Source organism: Onychostruthus taczanowskii, unplaced genomic scaffold (genome assembly GCF_017590055.1).
Source record: "Onychostruthus taczanowskii isolate IOZ18803 unplaced genomic scaffold, ASM1759005v1 scaffold65, whole genome shotgun sequence".
Lineage (NCBI taxonomy): Eukaryota > Metazoa > Chordata > Aves > Passeriformes > Passeridae > Onychostruthus > Onychostruthus taczanowskii.
Window position 1 is genome coordinate 2,543,056 of NW_024504233.1, and position 18,427 is coordinate 2,561,482.

The 18,427-nt window shown below is 36.5% G+C and overlaps 1 protein-coding gene across 1 annotated transcript in view; it reads left to right on the forward strand.

Moving 5' to 3' along the window:
* Positions 1 to 18,427, forward strand: part of DENND1B (DENN domain containing 1B) — a 146,068-nt gene that overhangs the window by 116,312 nt on the left and 11,329 nt on the right. Inside the window, exons 17-21 of the mRNA XM_041420702.1 lie at positions 1,960 to 2,050; positions 5,992 to 6,032; positions 6,845 to 6,913; positions 9,058 to 9,114; positions 9,912 to 10,022. Coding sequence (XP_041276636.1) covers positions 1,960 to 2,050; positions 5,992 to 6,032; positions 6,845 to 6,913; positions 9,058 to 9,114; positions 9,912 to 10,022 — 369 coding nt within the window. The remainder of the gene's footprint in view (positions 1 to 1,959; positions 2,051 to 5,991; positions 6,033 to 6,844; positions 6,914 to 9,057; positions 9,115 to 9,911; positions 10,023 to 18,427) is intronic.

Sequence of the window (18,427 nt, forward strand, 5' to 3'; positions counted from 1 at the left end):
GTCTGAAGCCTAATGCATAGTGTACTTGTATCAGCAAGGTAATCTGCAATGTTTATTGTGATTTTTTTCCTAACGTATTAGAAAGTGTTACTTAGAAAAATAATTAATGAATACAGAAATCAGAAGCCTTTGAAAATCGTTAGTAATTCAAATTTTGTTTACCATCTTTATGAGCTGTGCTCTCTTCTTGTGAGATATGAGCTGTTATTTTGTGGAAATCACATTTATGATGTTTTCTTTGCTTCTAAAAACCTTAGTTTTAAAAATGGATAAAATTACTGGATATTCTAAATATATGTAGTCTCTATTTTGGTTTTAGAACTCAAAACCAGTTGAGGATAATGTCTTTAGTCACCTTAAAATCCAGAGGTAACACTGGAATTGCTAGTTTTTCATTGAAAGAGGTAGTTGCCCAAGGGCTCTTTGGATCTCAAAGTGAATACATTTCTTGGAAGAGCAGGCCCAGATTTTTCAGTCTGTGGGTATGAAGGGTGTGGGTTTGAAAAATGGAAAGAGAAAACACATAAATTTTATGTGTAATTCCACATGCTCTTCTTTTCATGTAGCAGTTTAAGTGCAACCATTAACAGTAAATTACTCAAAAGTAACAACTACTACTACCACCACTACTAACCCTTATCATTTCTTTTAAATAATGTCTCCAGTATCTTTTTGCTAACAGTTTTCTTTGTCAGTATTTACATTAAATACTCAATTGGTGCGACCCTCTCATATTCAGTCAGTGTCTCAGCCTTCTGTTGATAGGATTTTACCAGATGATGAGTATGTCCATAAATCTTATGCTAGTTTATAGTATGGAATGAATTAATAACTTTCCCCAAAGAGATAATGTGGTACAGTTCAAAGGAAGGGATGGGAGTGGAGGTTGTTGTTTTTGGGGGGGTTTTTCACAGCAGTAGCTAAAGATGCTCTTATCTTACTGTGAAATAATCCAGTGATCCCACAGTGGTCTGACCATGAACCAGCCTTTTTGGAAAAAGGCCAGCTTGGAGTAAAATGAAAAAATAAGAAGGAATTTAGACAAGGAAGAGAGAGATATCTTCATGCTTACCATATTCTTGCTTCTGGAATTTTTGTACTCTGAGAAAGTTGTTTTTTCATGTCACTAGTCTGTTCATTGGCAAGCATCAGATTGTCACTGACACTGTTTGGATAATCAGTCATAAAAAATGATACAGTCAAATAATTAATTTTGGTTCATTCCTATGTACTGTTTAATAGCAGTGAATAACTCATAATTCTTGGTAGAAGATGTAGTATGTAATTGGAAAATTGCTTTCTCACTTTATCTGTCAGACTTGAGTAAGCCTTTCCAAAACAAAAAGGGAGGGCTTGCTTCTTGAAACAATTTTAAATCTATAAGAATGTGCTTGTTCTACTTCCTTGAAGCCTGATAATTCTTGAAATGAATGTATTCATCACTTCTGAGTGGTTTAATCATTAATTTTCTAATTTTGACTTTTTCTGACACATTTGGATCATTTCATCTATGTATGTACACTTACTTGTAGCTGCAAATTCATGTGGTCTTGCAGCTGTAACGTCTACATAAGGATAGCTGTTGCAATATGCATCTGTAGATGCACCTAAATAAGGGGTTAGTGCTTAAAAAGACCCATGATTTAACAGCAAGACATGAGAGTGACCTATATATGGTTATGATAACAAATCCAGAGTTACTATTAAATAAGGAAATAAATTATTTTCTTGCCATTAGAAAAATACAGAAAATATAAATAATTTTCTTGATCTATACTCTATATTCCTGCTGCTCATAGTTACACCTGCTCTTGTGTAAAGATAAAAAGTCCATCTGAGAGCAGTGTATTATCCTTAACGTACAGATTCCATTATAATGGACACATTTAAAACTCTAACACTGTAAAGCAATAGAAGAGACAACAAAGTGTGTGTGACCCTTTTTGTTTTCACTTCCAGTTTATTGATAGTCGACTGTCAAAATTAAATGCAGGAAGAGGATTCTCTGATGTTTTTGAAGAAGAAATCACAGCAGGAGGCTTTTGTGGAGGTACAGAATTAATTTGGGAGTACTCATTGACACTTCTTTGAGAACTGTTTGACATGATGTCCTCATGATGTTTTGTAAGTTTTGGATGTCATTGGTCTTTTTACTGTTCTATTGTTTCCCTTCATTCTTGGAAAGGTTTTAGCCTTTAACAAGTCACTGCTGGGATACACACTATTATGTATCTAGTTAAACCAGTGTATTAAATATGTGATATGTGATATTAATTATGTGTGTTGAATCCTGTAAAGTAATACTTATACTTCAGTATAGGATGAGATATCACTATGGTGTTTACATTTTAACTGCGTATTTATATATACCATGCATTCTGTGTAAACTGTGTTTTCAAAATAATTTTGACATTTGTGCTGCTTAACTTCTAGATAATTGTGTTTTCCATAAAGCCTTCATTTTCTTTTCACATCTACTTATTTCTGCAGTGTAGAAATCATGGTGATGTCCTGAATGTTAAGAGAAATCTGCTTTCTCCAATGAATGTGTTACTCCACAAAAGCGGAAGTTGTTTTAAACTTTTATATATGATCAGAGAAGAGACATGGAAATTTATCATCTTTGTAAACAAAAATATTATTCCTCATGTTGTTTGCCTCATTTGTGTTCACTGACAATTGTTAGAACACTTTTTACATCAGCTGACCCATTTGGAACAGTGCATCCTGAATCCAGTGCTGATTTACAGGATTATGGAGTGGTTTCCTGTTAAACATTTAGGACAGGTGTATTGTTATTTTAGCTGTTGTCATGTTCTAAACCCAGCACCACACAGCTGCTCACTCCATTGCAGCCAAAACCAGCCGAGATGTAAGAGATGGTATCAAAAGATGGAATCAATATATGCATGACTGTAAAAATGCTATTTTATGGTCAATCTTGAAAGTTGTGTAGAAGCTTCCTCAGTAGATGGAGGTTATGTGGTTTGAGCAACTCCAGTCAAGGTGGAGGTGCAGATGGCAGCTTTGGATGGATTTCCTTTGCACGACTGTCCTTGAATGGGACACATTGAGGAGAGGATTTGGCCCCCACAGAGAAACTATCAAGTGCTGCAGAGCCATCTGCACCCCATTAAAAATAACTTCTGTATACTCAAAGTGCATAATTTCTTTTGTTCAAGATTTTCACTGCCTTCTTCTGCCTTCTGTGTCTTGTGCTAGTTCTAGTACATAATCTGGTGGTTTGTTTCTTGATAAAATTGTGGTTAGTTTTACAGAAATTTACTTCTTCCCTGTCTTTTTAGGGTAAGTTATGCCACTCTGTAAGCAGATTTGAGACTTCAAGCATCAATTATTCAGATAGGTGATGTCAGTATTCAGAGCTCATTTGCTGACTGCAGTTAGGGGTCAGGAGGCTGCAATAAAACTGCAGTAGAAGTTAGATAAAGCTTGTTTCTTGGCTGTGCTCTGGCAGGCTGTGAGCTGTGTCTCACCTGGCTCTGCTCAGGAGGGACCGCTCAGCTCTGCTGGCAGTGCTGGGCTGCCTTGCACTGCCTGTGTGCTTTTCAAGTCAGACAGGCTGATAGTGCCAGGCTGTGGACAAATTGCTTAGGGCACATACTCAGTATTTACATAACTGCTGTCTCATTATTGTTATGAAGTGCAGGGCTAACAATATGTGTGCAATTGAAGGTGACACTTTCTGACGCTAATGGGGTAGAACTATGATCTCTTTGCGGACTTAACTCCCATCAGCTTCAGCAAGAAGCCCAGGGTTTGAAAATAAAAGGTGAAACCCAGATTTCAGAAAAGTCACAGAAAGTTACTGTTAGCTCCAAGCTGTTAAAAGGACAGGTGAACACATTCTTAGTGTAGACAGTATAATTTAAAAACTACCGAATCAAATTCAAATAGAAAGTGTTTCTTTTAGTAATCTCTTTGTAAATTTGCTGCATTTATCCACATATGGAAGTTTAACTAAACCAGAAAAGAAAATTGCAGAATAAATTTTTTTTAAATTATTTTTCTTTAAAAAAAAAAAAGAGGTCAAAACTTATTTGTGTATCTACACAAATCTGAAAATAAACTTGTGAGACATCTCCATTACAGTTTGCACTTTATAATTGAAAGTTTATTTTCTCTTACATTTTTTTCTCTGGAAGTATTAGTTCTCAAGAGATTTTCAATACAAGAATGTAGTGATGGATTAGTTTAGCACTCAGATTTCTTGTAGAATATGTTAATAATTTTTAATTACATTAATTTTACTTACAGCAGGAATTTTTTTTTTTTTATTGGTCTAATAGCACTGGTGCTGATAGAAGAAAAACTGAAAAAATAAAAACTTTTGAAACTCCCTTGTAATGATAATTTGTTTTAAGGAATCAGATTTTTTTGCTAGGGCTTCAGGAGGTTCAGCTCTAGCTGAGGGCATGCAATGTTAGCATGGCTCTCTGTAGTAGCCAGAGGATTTATCTGGTCTCTGATTGTCATTCCTGAAGTGTCACTACATAACTAGATGGTCATTTGCTGTGATCCCATTTATTGTTTCTATTAATTGTTTAAGTCAGGTTGTGACAGAGAAAGCTCAGCTGAGGAAAGAGTTACTGTTAAGGACACCTCAAGACAGGTGATACATGAACATTGTTGACAAGAATTGAAGTGACGAAATACCATGTTAAAGAAAGCATTTATGGTTCATGCAGTATCCTTAGCACCCCAGCAGTGTTAGATTTCACCTTGTACATGTAGTTTATGTGCTTCCTTCCCTGGCAGTTCTAGGGAGCCAAATCAAAGAAGTGAAAAATGAGTTGTTTCTGTTTTAGGTTGCTTTTTGCCGTTCTTAATGGAATCAAAATGATCATGAGGGTCTCTCTAAGCAAGCATAGCTTTCACTTCTGCCATCATTCCTGAGAGTCTGGCTGTCTCAACATTGCTTGTAAAATTGAGTGGAATGGGTTAAAGTACCTGATATGAACCTAAAGAGTTCATGTTTCTTCACCTCATCTTGAAAACTGGGAATACCTTGTCTAATGATCCAGTTAGTTCTCAGAAGTGTTCTAGGGTGTGTTTTGGCTTTCATTAGCCATTGGAATAATTCTAGCCACGCCTTAGTTAGTGGATTATTGTAACACTTGAGGAGTTTTGTGAGCTGTTAAAAGTCTGTAAGGTTATATATGGTCCTTTCAATATGGTCAAACTCTTTTTGAAGCTGGAACGTTCTTGTCAAAGTGAGTGTTGTGTATGGGGTCAGTAACAGCTCACGGTACTGCAGTATTCCAGTGACTGATGTACTCTAAAACTTTCTCAGGGATCATGGACCTAGTCTTTGTTGTTCAGCTGAAGCACTTTCGGGAGGTAGTATTGACTTCTTCATCAAGTTGAATTTAACGTGCTCCTTTGTGGACAGTTTAGTCGTTGGTGGTCCTACAGAAGTCAGTAGCTCTCACTTGCCTTTAGAAGTTTTTCTTTCTGAAAGAAAGCAGATACAGTTAATAATTTAAAAGGATTTTTTCTGCGTGGGAATATACAGTTGTGACATAACCCTTAGACTTTTCTCATGTTCATAGCTTCGTATGGTGCCTTCTGGAGTCCATGTCGTTGTTGTGTTTGGAAGTTTGCACAGAGGGATCATTATGCTTGAATGCAATTAATACCTTATTCTTTCCTCTGAGTTAGTGTTTTTCTTTTTATACTTTCTAAAAGTGTGTTACCTTATCGTTGTCTTAATTTCTTATTTACCTTAATTGGAATAAAACTGTGTGGTGAAAACATAAGCTTTTACAAAGGAAACAGAAAACAAGCAATAAGAGATTCCTGAGTTTCTTTCTTAGTGTACACATACTCTTATCTTCGCATTCCTTGTCTATCTGGAATTAATTTAATAAGTAATCCTCTAAGTACATTTTTTATTCTGATAATGAAGAGGGTTGCAACATTTAAAATGTTGAATGTATGCTTGATTGTGTTAATTTGACATTTCTCTTTCAGGAAATTCAAGATCTTATCAGCAGTGGATGCATACAGTGAAGGTATAAACTTGGTTAAGTAATTATATTGGCCACCTTGTCCTTTAGGTCTCAATCATTCTCCTTATTTCTGTGTAATGGTAAAGTTTGTTCATTTGTGAGAAATATGTAAGTACATTCTGTAAGAAATATCAAGTCTATGGTATTTGCAAAAATTGTTTGTTTTTTTATTGAAGAATTAAAAAAAATTCCCATATGCAAAACAAATGCCAAAATGCATAAGGTTTTTATGTCTGTATAGTCAAAGATTTCAGTGCTTTCTGTATCATGCTGCATTCCATGACTCTGAATTAGGTGTGACAATTTGATAAGAAGCTTATCCCTTCTAGCAAATAACAATTTTGTTAATATGGATTTGTTCAATTTGGCTAGCAGAAGACCCTTGGTATAACCTTGTTATTCTGCAGCATTAATAAAATACATTATTTTAGATTAAGAGAATTCTTGTTTGATTAAATGAGATAGTTCTTCCTGTCAAGTCAAAGTTTTTTTAGTTGTATAATAAATATGATAGGAACACATGAAAAATAGCCTAAATTCTGAATTGATTTTGAAATGGTAACAGTGAAAGAAGGCAGAAAATCCATCATTCTGTTGGAGTGCCTTGATAAATGTGTCAGCTGTGGGATGACGTACTGTAACCCTTGTGTAGCTGCAGACAGCAGGCTGGGGAGGAAACACAGCTGTGCTTGCTCTTACCCATTTCAAAGGAGGGTTGTTACTTCTTCACAGCACACTGTTTATTTTCCTTGCTGTTGTCTTAAGGTTTGCCTTGTGTTAAAATGTTACTAAAATACATTTCTTGTGTATTTCAGAAAGGCAGTGCACTGATCAACACAGCAATGACCAAAGCCACTCCGGCTGTGAAAACAGCATATAAATTTGTAAGATCATCTATTTCAAATAAATAATACATTAAAAACCTGCAATTTCTGACAACCTCTCATTCTCTCTGAATGCTGAAAATCCTAAGCATTTTATAAATAAATTGCAAAACATTCTTCAGCCTGTAGAAAGTGAGCTTTATTTGTTTTCTCATATAGCACTAGGATTTAGAGTTGTTTGAGATACAGTAAGTACATAAAAATAGACTTTATCAAAGCATCAGTGTGCTGGTTTTCTTTCAGTCCTCATACATACCAGAAGCTTATTTGAATATCATTTAGATATTTGATGCACAGCTGTAATTTCACTTTGGCAGTAAGTGCTGCATTATTGAGATGTGGTAAAGCATCAGTAATGTGTGCAGCAAATCATCTGCTCCTTTTAAAAAATGATAGTGGAATACTCATGTTTAACTGGGTTTAATGCTTATACTTTTCATCTTAAAAGATCTTGATTTTCAAAGACTGCCTACCCCATCATGCATGTGAGATTATACTGTATTATGCAGTATGGTAAAGCAGCAATAGAAAAAAATGAACCGAGAAGTGTTTTAAAGTTGCTTTTATAGTACAGAGGAAAAGATTTTTGGCTTCCTTTTTGATTTTCCAAATGTTTTGCTAGCTGGATGCATTATAAATAGTCCTGAATAAATCAGTAAATCAGTGTGTACTAGATTATTTTAAGTAAAGTTTTCAAACAGAATTTTTAATTTTACATCACTTGAAAAACACAGCAGTCGTGGAAAGAAACAGGTAAATAAATAAAATATACTTCATATTCATGGACTCATTTATAATTTAAAAAATAGTTCATCTGCAAATTCTTCTTCATTTGCACTATCTTAGACTGTGGTTCAGCCTTCAGTTTTGGTAATTATGCCCTTGATAGTAAAGGTTCTTCAAAGGGAACTTCAGTATATACCAGGAAACTACAGTAAACTTCTGAGGATCTTTATGTATATGGTGTCCGTATTTCTACCCCATTTAATTTCTTACATTGTCCTCCTTTATGGAGCCTACTACCAGAGGACTGAAATATGCATTTCTTAATTGCCACATAACTGATTTGGAGCTTTGAGTAATGTCATTGGTACCATCCCTCAGAGTTAGAACAAAGCACTCCAAAATTCATCCAAGTGCTATGAGCAGGATCTGGGAAGTTTAAAGTGGCTTTCAGGTTAGCATCTGGTACATGGCACCCCATCGTGCTCTTACTGAGCTTGTGGATGTATGATTTAAGGATCAAAAAGACTCTATGACCTCTTGATTCAAGAAATTTTTTCCTGAATTTCCATGTGCAAAAAACTACAGAGAAATAGATGGCTTTTAGATATTTATGCCCTTGGATGTATTTTAAAATTCCTATTTTCAATACAGCCTTGAAAATTTTTGTAGTTTTTTCCTATATTTCTGTAGGAAAGACAAGTTTTTTTCTGTTAGGGTTTTGGGTGTTATACTCCCATTTTTAATTTTGTGTCCTTCTCCCGCCTTCTCTCTCACTCCCTCTGTGTCATTTTTTTTACCCTAACACCATGGTATTCCATATTGATAATTCCTTCTGTATTGAAGAATATTCTTGGCTGTTTTCTATGCAACAATGATTCTTGTCTGTCTCTTTTAATGCATACAGAATTCTCCCCTAAATAGCAACACTGTGCTGTTCAGCAACACTGGGCAAAATCTCCATCTGCATATGAAATCACTTCATTTCTCTTAAGGTTGATGTTGCCCTGCAAGTTGCCAGACTGGAACGCTGTAGCAGTCATCTTAAAAATCTTAACATTTTTCAACATGCTTTATTGCTGAAATACTCTTTCAAATCAAAAGGAGCATTTCAAATAAAGCAGTTATGTACATGACCATTCTTAGCCTGTTCCTAGTAATAATGGAGAAATTTTGAGAATGTGTGTTTTCACAGCACTGGCATGGATGCACTGAAAAAGAAATCCTTAAATTTGTGGGGAAAGTATGAATATAAAAAATACAGTGGCAATGCGTGTTTGAAATTTGTGATAAAGGTTATTGCCATTTTCTATATCAGCAGGTGTTTAAAAAAAAGGCAAAATATGTATGGCATCACAGGGCATGTTCTGTGACTACAGCCAGTGTCTTGCAGAGCAATTTAAGTCCTTTTATTTCTCCAGGCAAAAAACCAGGCGAGGCAAGGAATAAAAGAAGTGAAGAGTAAGTTAAAACACAAGGTATGTAGTACACGTTATTTACTTTCTTACACTGCTGCCTGTATCAGTTTGAAGCTTATACTTTACAAATCACATGAGATTTGTGTTTTTAATGACTTTTGAAATATGCTTAGCCCTTTGTTCAACAATACATTTTTCATAACGAGCCCTCTGGCAACTATCTGTCATTCTATGCATCCACTGAATAATCTCTTTATTGTTTGCATATTTTATCATAGAACAACAGAGGTCTTCAAAGATACATTAAGAGGATGTATGTTTTCATAAAGTTGATTGCTTTGATATCACAATCAAAGCCTTTGCTTCAAGCTGAGAATTTGAGAAGGGAGAGTCTTGCAGTACACTGTATTTCAGGAGGTGCAGTTGTCCAGTTTTAGTTCCATAAGATACGTGAACAATAGCAGTGTTTCAAGATGAATGAATAGTTCCATTTTGCAAAAGCAACCTCACAAACTCAGAGTAGATGGTTTAAGCATTTTGCAGCTGCTTTTCCTATTTGGAATTTTGCTTCCATGTACGGTTTTTCTGTACAGAGAAGGAACCATTTTTTGGATACCTATGATGCTATTTTAAGAAAAATTTCAAAAACATTTGAACAATTCAACTTTTAAATGACCGTGTTGGTAATCCGGCGTTTTGAAAAGTTAAATTTGATTTTCTTACTACAGATGGTATTTTCATGACAGTAATAGATTGTGGCAAGATAATTTTGAATGCATTCTGCATGCATAATATGGAGGGTATGTTTGCAGATAATGATTATAAATAAAGGAATTTAAATCTGTTTTGTTCCATAGGAGAGTGAGGAAGACTATGGAACGTGTAGTGCTGGTGCAGTACAGACTGTTCCTGTCTACACATCACATTATGACAAAAGAACAAGCTCAGAAAAACGAAGACTGGCACAGGTAACACACCTGAAACTTCTGTTTGCGTTCATATACATACAGGGAAAAATTTTTCCAGGTTACTGTAGTGTTTGTGAATCTGTTTCCTAGATGGTTTTCCTATGTTTGCATAGTGTGATTAAAAGGCTATGTTTATAGAAATACTGCTACACTGCTTGTGTGAAGAAAAAAAATGCTATTTGTGTTTCATCCCTGTTGAGAGGGGAAAGAACAGGAGATCTGTAAGTATGGATCTGAGATTTAATTCTTAAATACTGTTTTTGAGAAACGCTTCTCGCAAAAATACATTCTGATCTGTTCATAGATTTGTGTAAAGCTATCTCATTTATTTTAAGGCATATTAATTTTGTCTTTCTAATAAATTGTTTTGGCAGCCATATGGCCTTTAACCTTGCTCAGATAGTTGTGATTTATTATTTTGTTAATAAGTCAGCTAGTTCATGCAGTGCCAGTGTCTTAGCTTTTGTTCGCTAATCCTTTCTAGTCTAGATTTGAAGTAACAGGTGTAGTGTCTCAACTTTGGCAATTGTTCTAATGATTTCAGATTCATTTTGACAGTTTTGTTTCAAAAATATAAACAGAGTAGTTTTTCTAGCACTTTTTTGTCCCACAAATATTTACCTGCATATATACATATTTTAATGCATAGGTATTTCTTTTTACATTATATTGTTATTGCATGTTTTAATATATGTGGATTTTTAATGCCTGTATCTTCCTAATATGAGAATTAAGTATATAAATTCAGTCCAACTGATCTAGCAGCATTTATTTTTGCTCTAGGTACTGCAATAATAAAAATCTGGGTTGTCTATTTAATCAATTTGATTTTGAATTAGTTTTTATCAGTAGTAAATACAAAGTTTCTGAAATACAACATAGAAGTGATGCAGATGATTGCTAAATGATGGTGAAATTGTACATTAGTATCAAGTCATTATTTTTAGTAGGGTTATAAATAATACAAAGACTTTCTGCTTCACTGATATGGTAGTGCTGCCTATTGTTATGTACAGGAGTCTTGGGATACAAAGGAATATAATTTACCTTGGTACAATTAAAGATTTCTTTTGAAGGTGTGTGTTCAGACAGAACAATTGAACTTTTCTGTGTTTTTGTGTTTGTCCAGCTGCACAGTGCTGCATCCTGCAGTCATTGCTGTTTGTTGTCCAGTTGTCCTTTAGCTTTGCAAACAAGGCAGGAGTGCAGATGTGTGCCTGGCTTTGTTTCCATGCATCCATACACACGTGTGTTAGTGGATGCGTACGCACACGGACACGCACACACGTGTCGGGGGTGAATTTACCAACAAAGCTGGGAACTGAGAGCCTCACAGTTTTGCCCTGCTCCAAACCAAAGGTGTGTTCTCCCCAGCTCTTATCCCAAACATCATATGACCCAGTGGGCAGGAAGGGGCACATGGGGATTGCCCTCCAAGAACTCCTTCATCTCTCACTCATTCAATTCTCTTTTTCCTCCTCCCCAAAAGCAAACAAACCAAAGGACTTCTGAAAAATAAGTCTGCTGTTGCTACTCTTGTTTTTTATTTTTGCTCTTGGTGTTTGAATAAGATAACATAAATTTTTATTAATAAGTGGTGATTTTCAAGTTTACGTCCAAATAAGAATATATATTTGTATTCAAAGTGCATGTGTATGAGAGACCAAGTTTGATCTAGTACTGAATTTGCTGTTTAAAGGAAGTGAAATTCAGTGTGCTGTTGTCAGATTTAATCCTTTTTCTGGTAGTCTTTATCCTGCAAATGAAACTCTTCACCCGGTTCTCTAAAATTATCTTCACCAGTGGCTGTATCAGTATAAGGCTAGTGCTAATGTGGAGTTCAGGCAATTTGATACACATTTAAAGTAAGGACAGGATACTGATTAAGTTATTATATTGGTGTACTGTAATACCCACCCCAAACCTAGATAAATAATGAACAAGAGAGAGCAATTGCTTTTAATGGTCATCCTGCTTCCAAAATAGAGGCACCTCTGCACTTTATTACCATGTCTTCCATACTGAAGCATTTAGAAAATTGTAAATACAAAGAATGTGGTGTCGTATTTTATGTTATATCAGAAGTACGCATTGAGCTTTTCCTTCTCCACTTCTTGGAAACAGTTAAATACTGAGAGTTACCTGAGATGCTGTATAACATACTTTGAAAAGTTATATAAGATATGAAAGTTTGCTTTATTGAGAAAGATAATTTTAAAAATTTGTTCATAACAGGATTTGGGGGTCTGAGAGGATGTTTCCTTTACAATAGGAAGTGAGTCTGCTTTTACCCCAACAAACAGGAGTTTGTATATGGGTCTGCTAATTAGTACGGTTATTTCCTGTTTTGTTGATGAGGCTTTAATAAATGTCAAGGGTACAGCCATGAAGATCTCCCAATTAGGCTTTGCGTTTGTGAAACCCAGCCCCTTTGCTTTTGTGTGAGGATGACAGTTCCAACTGCAGCCTCAGCCTAACAGGGCTCAAGGGAAAGGATACTTCTCTGGTTTTATTGAAAACACAGCCAGTTTGGCCCAGGGAGAATACCAGCACTGGTCACAGTGCAGAGCCATTTTTAACAATGAATATTTACTAAGCTTTATCACTGCTGTCATAGTGGCTTTATTGTATTTTTTTCGTTTCCAGATTGGCAATAGGCTAAAGAATAATCAGCAGTAAATTAAAAAAAAAAATTATAGCATCTAAAATAGCTGTCAAAACCTAACCAGAGGATAAATAATTAAATGTGTTCTTGCAAACTGAAGCGCTCGGCTTGCCCTCCTATAATTTGCATTTTGAAAGTGTTTCCTAAAAGATGGAGCTGAGGGGAGCGCGCTGGTTCGTGCCCGCGTGTGTGCGCGTGTGCGCACAATTAATCTGTGCCCCAACGAGCCGTTCCCTCTGCAGTATTCATCTGAGCTTGCTCCTGCTCAGCTTCGCTGTTCTAGGCTCTGCAGACATGTGTGAGCTAGCTGTATTGCGAGTCAACATTAACAGATGGATTGCCCTAAGCAAGGGAAAACCACAACAACAAAATCTAGTGAAAGTGGAGGATTGAAGCTTTTTATTGTTAAGCCTTATTAAAACCTTGGCATGTGCACTGCTGTTAACTGTTTCATGCCTAGAGCTAATAATGTGTCTCAGATATGTTTCATCTCTTACATTATTAATTAGGAATGTAGAAGATACAAGAAATCACCAGCTAAAATGTTTGAAATAAAAGTTAATGCAAGTATGAGGTTGCTTAGGCTCTGTTTGCAGTATCTTGTGAGTGATGCTGCTGAGTTCCTTTAACTATTGATGAGCAAGGTACAACAGGGCATGTTTTAGACTGTGGAGCATTAGTGTTTGCATAATCTCTTTTAATTCTGTGCCATTATATGCTCCTAGGTAATGCAGATTTCTGGGTATACAGGGACCTAAATGCAGTGGGAGCTTTTTAAAATTGTTACAAATTAATATATAATTAAAAAGAGAGCATGTTTATTATGATCGTGCTTTGAATGCCAGGAAGATCTGTTTGATTTCATGAATATGATCTTTGTAATTTTACTGTTATTAGGTGTTAGGTGTTGGGATAGCTTATTGACAATGGACCATGTCAGGATCTCAACAGTCATAATGTATTTCATGGCCAATAAAACACTCTGGAAGATTATCAGAATACCATATAAGAACAACCAGTTCCCTTTGCAGTTATTAAATTAGCAATGTCCCTTGTCTCTCAGAAAATGTATGTTCTACCTGTACCTTTAGGCACCTACTACTTTCCATCTGTAATGGAAATAGGCATGTGGATTTTAAGGGTGGATTTACCCATCACTGTGTCTCAGCAGTGCTTTAAGTGTTCCTATATTGAAGATACCAAGTGAACTACTCACCATGACTTTGCAGAATTCAAATACAGTGTCTAAGAAGGTTTTTAAAACACTTCTAATAAAAATCAAGTTAGACTAAACTTTTTCTTGGTGTTCTCAAACAGAAGAGTTTTCAAAATATTTTTTGTCTTTCCTTCTTTGTTTTTTTTAAGCATATTGCAAATGGAGCTTTTTCACTTTTATTGAAGTATGTTCTAGAGACTACACAATATATAATTCTGCTTGCAGTAGGTGTGCTTGGCATCTGTTCAACAAACACAGTAAGTGTCAGGCAGGAAGATGTGTTCAGAATAACCTTACCTTCAGGAGTGCCCCATTTATCAGTACCCCTACAATGGCCAGTAAAATAAACGACATAATCATTAGCTACAAAGGACTTCTAGTAACTGATTACTCTCCTAAGCTGAAAAAGGCGATAAGAGTAGCTATTCTGAAGAGAGGGCTATTCTGAAGACTTTATTTTTCCTGAAAAATAAGAGAGGAGATTGTGATAATGCAGTGTTGAATATACATATTCTGTATAAGATGACTGAATATCTTTTAGAAAAAATATCCACAGTCAGCCCCACAATGATTTCAGAAATATAAATCTGATTAAATACATTTACCTTTATTTGTATTCAGACAATGTGCGGGAGATCACATATATGACTACCAACCACATTTAACACTGGTTCCGTTGCTGGAGGTTTTTTCTACCCTTATGGACTGAAATATTATACATTGAAAGAGTCATAAACACTACAAGCTAGTTTTTAATGTAAATCACATTTTGCTTCTGTAAAATACAGTTTTGAAGTAAGCATCGTTTGGTCAGTAAATTCTGTTTCTTTAGCTAATGTGGTGTAATGTGAAAATATTGTAGATATCATTAGCTTCCTTTAATTTGGAGAAAAATCTTTTGTCTTCTTGTGTCAAGTAAGATCTCTTCATTCTGAAAAACAGTCAGATTTCCTTTTAATTAAAAATGAAAAAGCTAGGCAGCCAAAATTCAAATTGCAGATTACGAGAGTGCCCTCTCGTGGCTCCGGCTCCTTTCCAAAGTGGCAGAGCACCGGGGATCCTCTGCCTGTGCAAGCCTTGCCTGCTGCGACGAAGAGCTCTTACAAACCAAAGGGTACTTCCTTTCTTTGTGTTAAGTGAAATTGTCCCTGGATTTTGTGCAAATTAAGCGTTTACATGCTTTTGTGTGTCATGCATGATGCTATTTTCAGGAATAGGAAATAGAAGTTCCCAAGTTGAGGTATAATTACAAGATTGCTGAAACCTGTCCCTGCTTCCCACTAAACAGTGGCAGTGACTGTCCTCACCAGAGCTGTGCTGTTTGTTCTGCACCCATAAACCACTGTCACCCTTGTGGCTGCTTGTCTTGGAGTTCTGCTGTAAAAATCACTTGAGAAATCTCTTCACTAATTACCATGATTCCAATTTAACAAAAAAATAGATGGGGTAATGTTCAGGAAGTGGCTCTGGAATTTTTTGTTACCCTGTGGAATGCTTGGTTTTTCAGGGCAAAGTCATCAGCATATCTACCTCTGATTTATCGTACTAAAAGAAAAATTTATACAAGCAAAAAGTTTGCAAATGCTTTTCCTGTCTATTGTAGCCCCCCTCTTTAAGTTTTATAATAAATAGAAAAGCAGCTTTTCTGACGGTCTTTCTTCTGCAAACAAATGAGCCATACTGGTATGTGTAGCACTGTTTTCTTTTCCTGAAGGATCTCAGAGAAAAACACTGTCTTGCAGAGTATCCTCAAACTGGGTGAGCCTTTGTGTCCTCAGAATTTAAGTGAAATGGCCAGATACATTTTCCAGCAGGAGAATTTATTGACATCTTAATGTAGCAGTGTTATCTTTTACTTTCTTTTCTGTGTATCTTCTGTCTCCCACAAGTCATAGTTTTGCTAAATCCAGGGAGCCAGGAGAGCCATCAGACAACAGTTGGAACCTGTGTCCTGACTTCCACGTTGCTTTTGCCTTCTGGCTTGAAGGTTTGAAGAGCACCACTTTACATCTAAAACTTCAGCTCTAGTACTCTGTGTTCCCTAACGTTTTCTTCCTCTCTATATTCCTGTACCTAAAATTGAAAAAAAAAAACCAAAGAATTAAGAAGTTCAGTTAATGAAAAAAGCTTGTCTGGAGGCAAAAGGAGGGAGAAATAGAAGAAAAAAGAAAATCCTTTCCTGCAGAGATCTCAGCATCTCTAAATGTGAGTCCAGATTCAGCCTGTCTAATGTTAGATACTGCTGAAGTGCTGAAGTTAGCAGCAGCGGTGCCTTAGGCTCTTTCTGCAGTAAGTGCGAAGAGGGGCATGACTGAAGGGCGGCTCAGCCCACCTAGAATCTCGAGTGCATCCTGATGATGCCTCTGTCTTGCTTCTAATTGTCTCATTTGGGCTCTAAAATAGCTGAAATCAGTAACGTCCAACTCCAAGTGCCAGCCAAATTCCACAGCACCTTGCAGAGAAAGACCTTATTTGTTGAGCAGAAGACTCCTACTGGTGTCAAACAGGAAGAGGAACTCCTCCTTGGTAATTCTTCTCTTTGGAATCCCTAGACAGTGTGGAAATGTGCTTGGAGTCAGTATTTCTAAGGCACAATCTTTTTTTGCTTGCAAATGTGATTAGTCTGTTTTCAAGCTTCCTATGGCACTTCCCTCAAACAGGATCTTTCACAGTCCATCAGTCTGATGGACAGGGTCTGGTGATGCTGAGGTCTGGAGGGGTAGGGTGCTTGTGTTTACCATCACATCCATGTTGTACATTTTATCTTAGGTATTTTTGATAGTTTTCCTCTGAGAAAATCACACAGGATCAGCCATTGGTGCTCTCAGCAGTGATTGTACCATGAAACAGTTCTGCTGATTGTAGGGTATGATGCATATTTTACCCAAAAGATCAATTTAACCAGTGGTCTCTCTTTGACGTGCTTAGGAATTGTATCAAATAGCACATTTCAGCCAAATAAACTGGATTTACAGCTGTCCTCGTTCACTGAAGTCCCACACTGTGCACCTGAGTTAATTCCAGGTCTCTTGACTTTCTTGTTACCTCAAATCTATGTTCCTTTTTCTGATTTTGTTCATATAAACATTGTGTGGCTTTGGACACTGATTAATTTTTCTTTTCTGACACACATTCTCCCTTATCTTCCTGCTCTTCTGTCCACTGTGACCCTCTCAGCCCTCCATTCTATAATATCCCTTCCATCTGATCATTGAGTGTACATTAGGACATTAATCACCATCGGAAAAGGGAAAATAAGTAATAAATTTCTCCATTCTTGTAACTGCAAATTCTGCCTAGAGAATCTGATTCTTAAAATCATGCACAAAAAAATGAGCTGCTGGCTTTAGTTGTTGCAAATGGCACTGCAAATCTCCTATTTTAAAGGACTAACACTTCTGCTTGTTGCCAATGAAAGTGGAGCCAGGCTGCCTTGGGATGGTGCACTCCTTGCAGCTAGAATGGTGTGTGGCATGGTGCCAGGGTGCATCATCAGCTGAAAACGGGAGGGTGTGCTAAGAGCAGCCTCGGTGCCATTGAGAAAAGCAGGATCTGCTGTGGGGAAATGGTGCCTCACTCTGGGCAGTGTGGGGCCTCAGGCTGATGCAAGGGCTCAGGCTTCCTGAGGAAAAAAAGGGCTGCAATTCCTCAGGGAAAGTGGAAGGTTGCTTGTTGTTTTGGAGGAAAACAGAACTATTCTTGACAAAAATATTTGCAGAAGCGTGATTAATTGTTAAAAAGGAAAAGCAGCGTTACACAATTCTCAAATGATACCTGTGTTCTGGAGTCTAGTGTGCATAAATGGTAGGGAGCTGAGAGCTTGTTCATTTTTCACCACAGTAATTCAGAATAAAAGTAATTACATGTGCTATCTGTGACTAAGTATCTCAACAAATTTGTCATCCATACTTATAATAAATCCTACCTCAGCACAGGTATTAGGGTTTCCTGTAACTGTACAATAGTCACTGGGGATCTCTGTGGCATTAAAGTGTGTTTGGCATTTCAACGCACTGTGCCCATACACATATTTCTGGCAGTATCTATTTAATTTATATCCAGGACAGTTTTCTTATATCAGAGCATTCTTGATTAGAATCTGTACTTCTTTTCTGTCTCTGCTTTCCCTCTTCTTTCATCAGTCTCAGCTCTCAGGGAGTGTAATGAGGAGTACCTTCCTGTGAGTCATGGCTTCAGGTCACAGTGTTTAACCGGAAAGGAAGGCAACGAGTTGTGCTTTACTGGAAAGTCTGATTGAGAGATCTTTTGCTTCCCTACTGGATGCAGTCATAATTATGTCTGTGATTTGGTTGTAGAGGAGGATGGATAAAATAAAATACTGAATCATAAATAACAGTGGACTTGTATTCATTTTGCTTTCTTGTACTGAATGAATATTCTCTAAATTTTTAAGAAAAAGGAAACAGTACTTCACAGATTTAAACCATGGTATATATTTTTCCTTTTTTTTGAAACTTTATATGTGTTGATATATTGAGTAGCCAGTAAATGTGAAATAATATT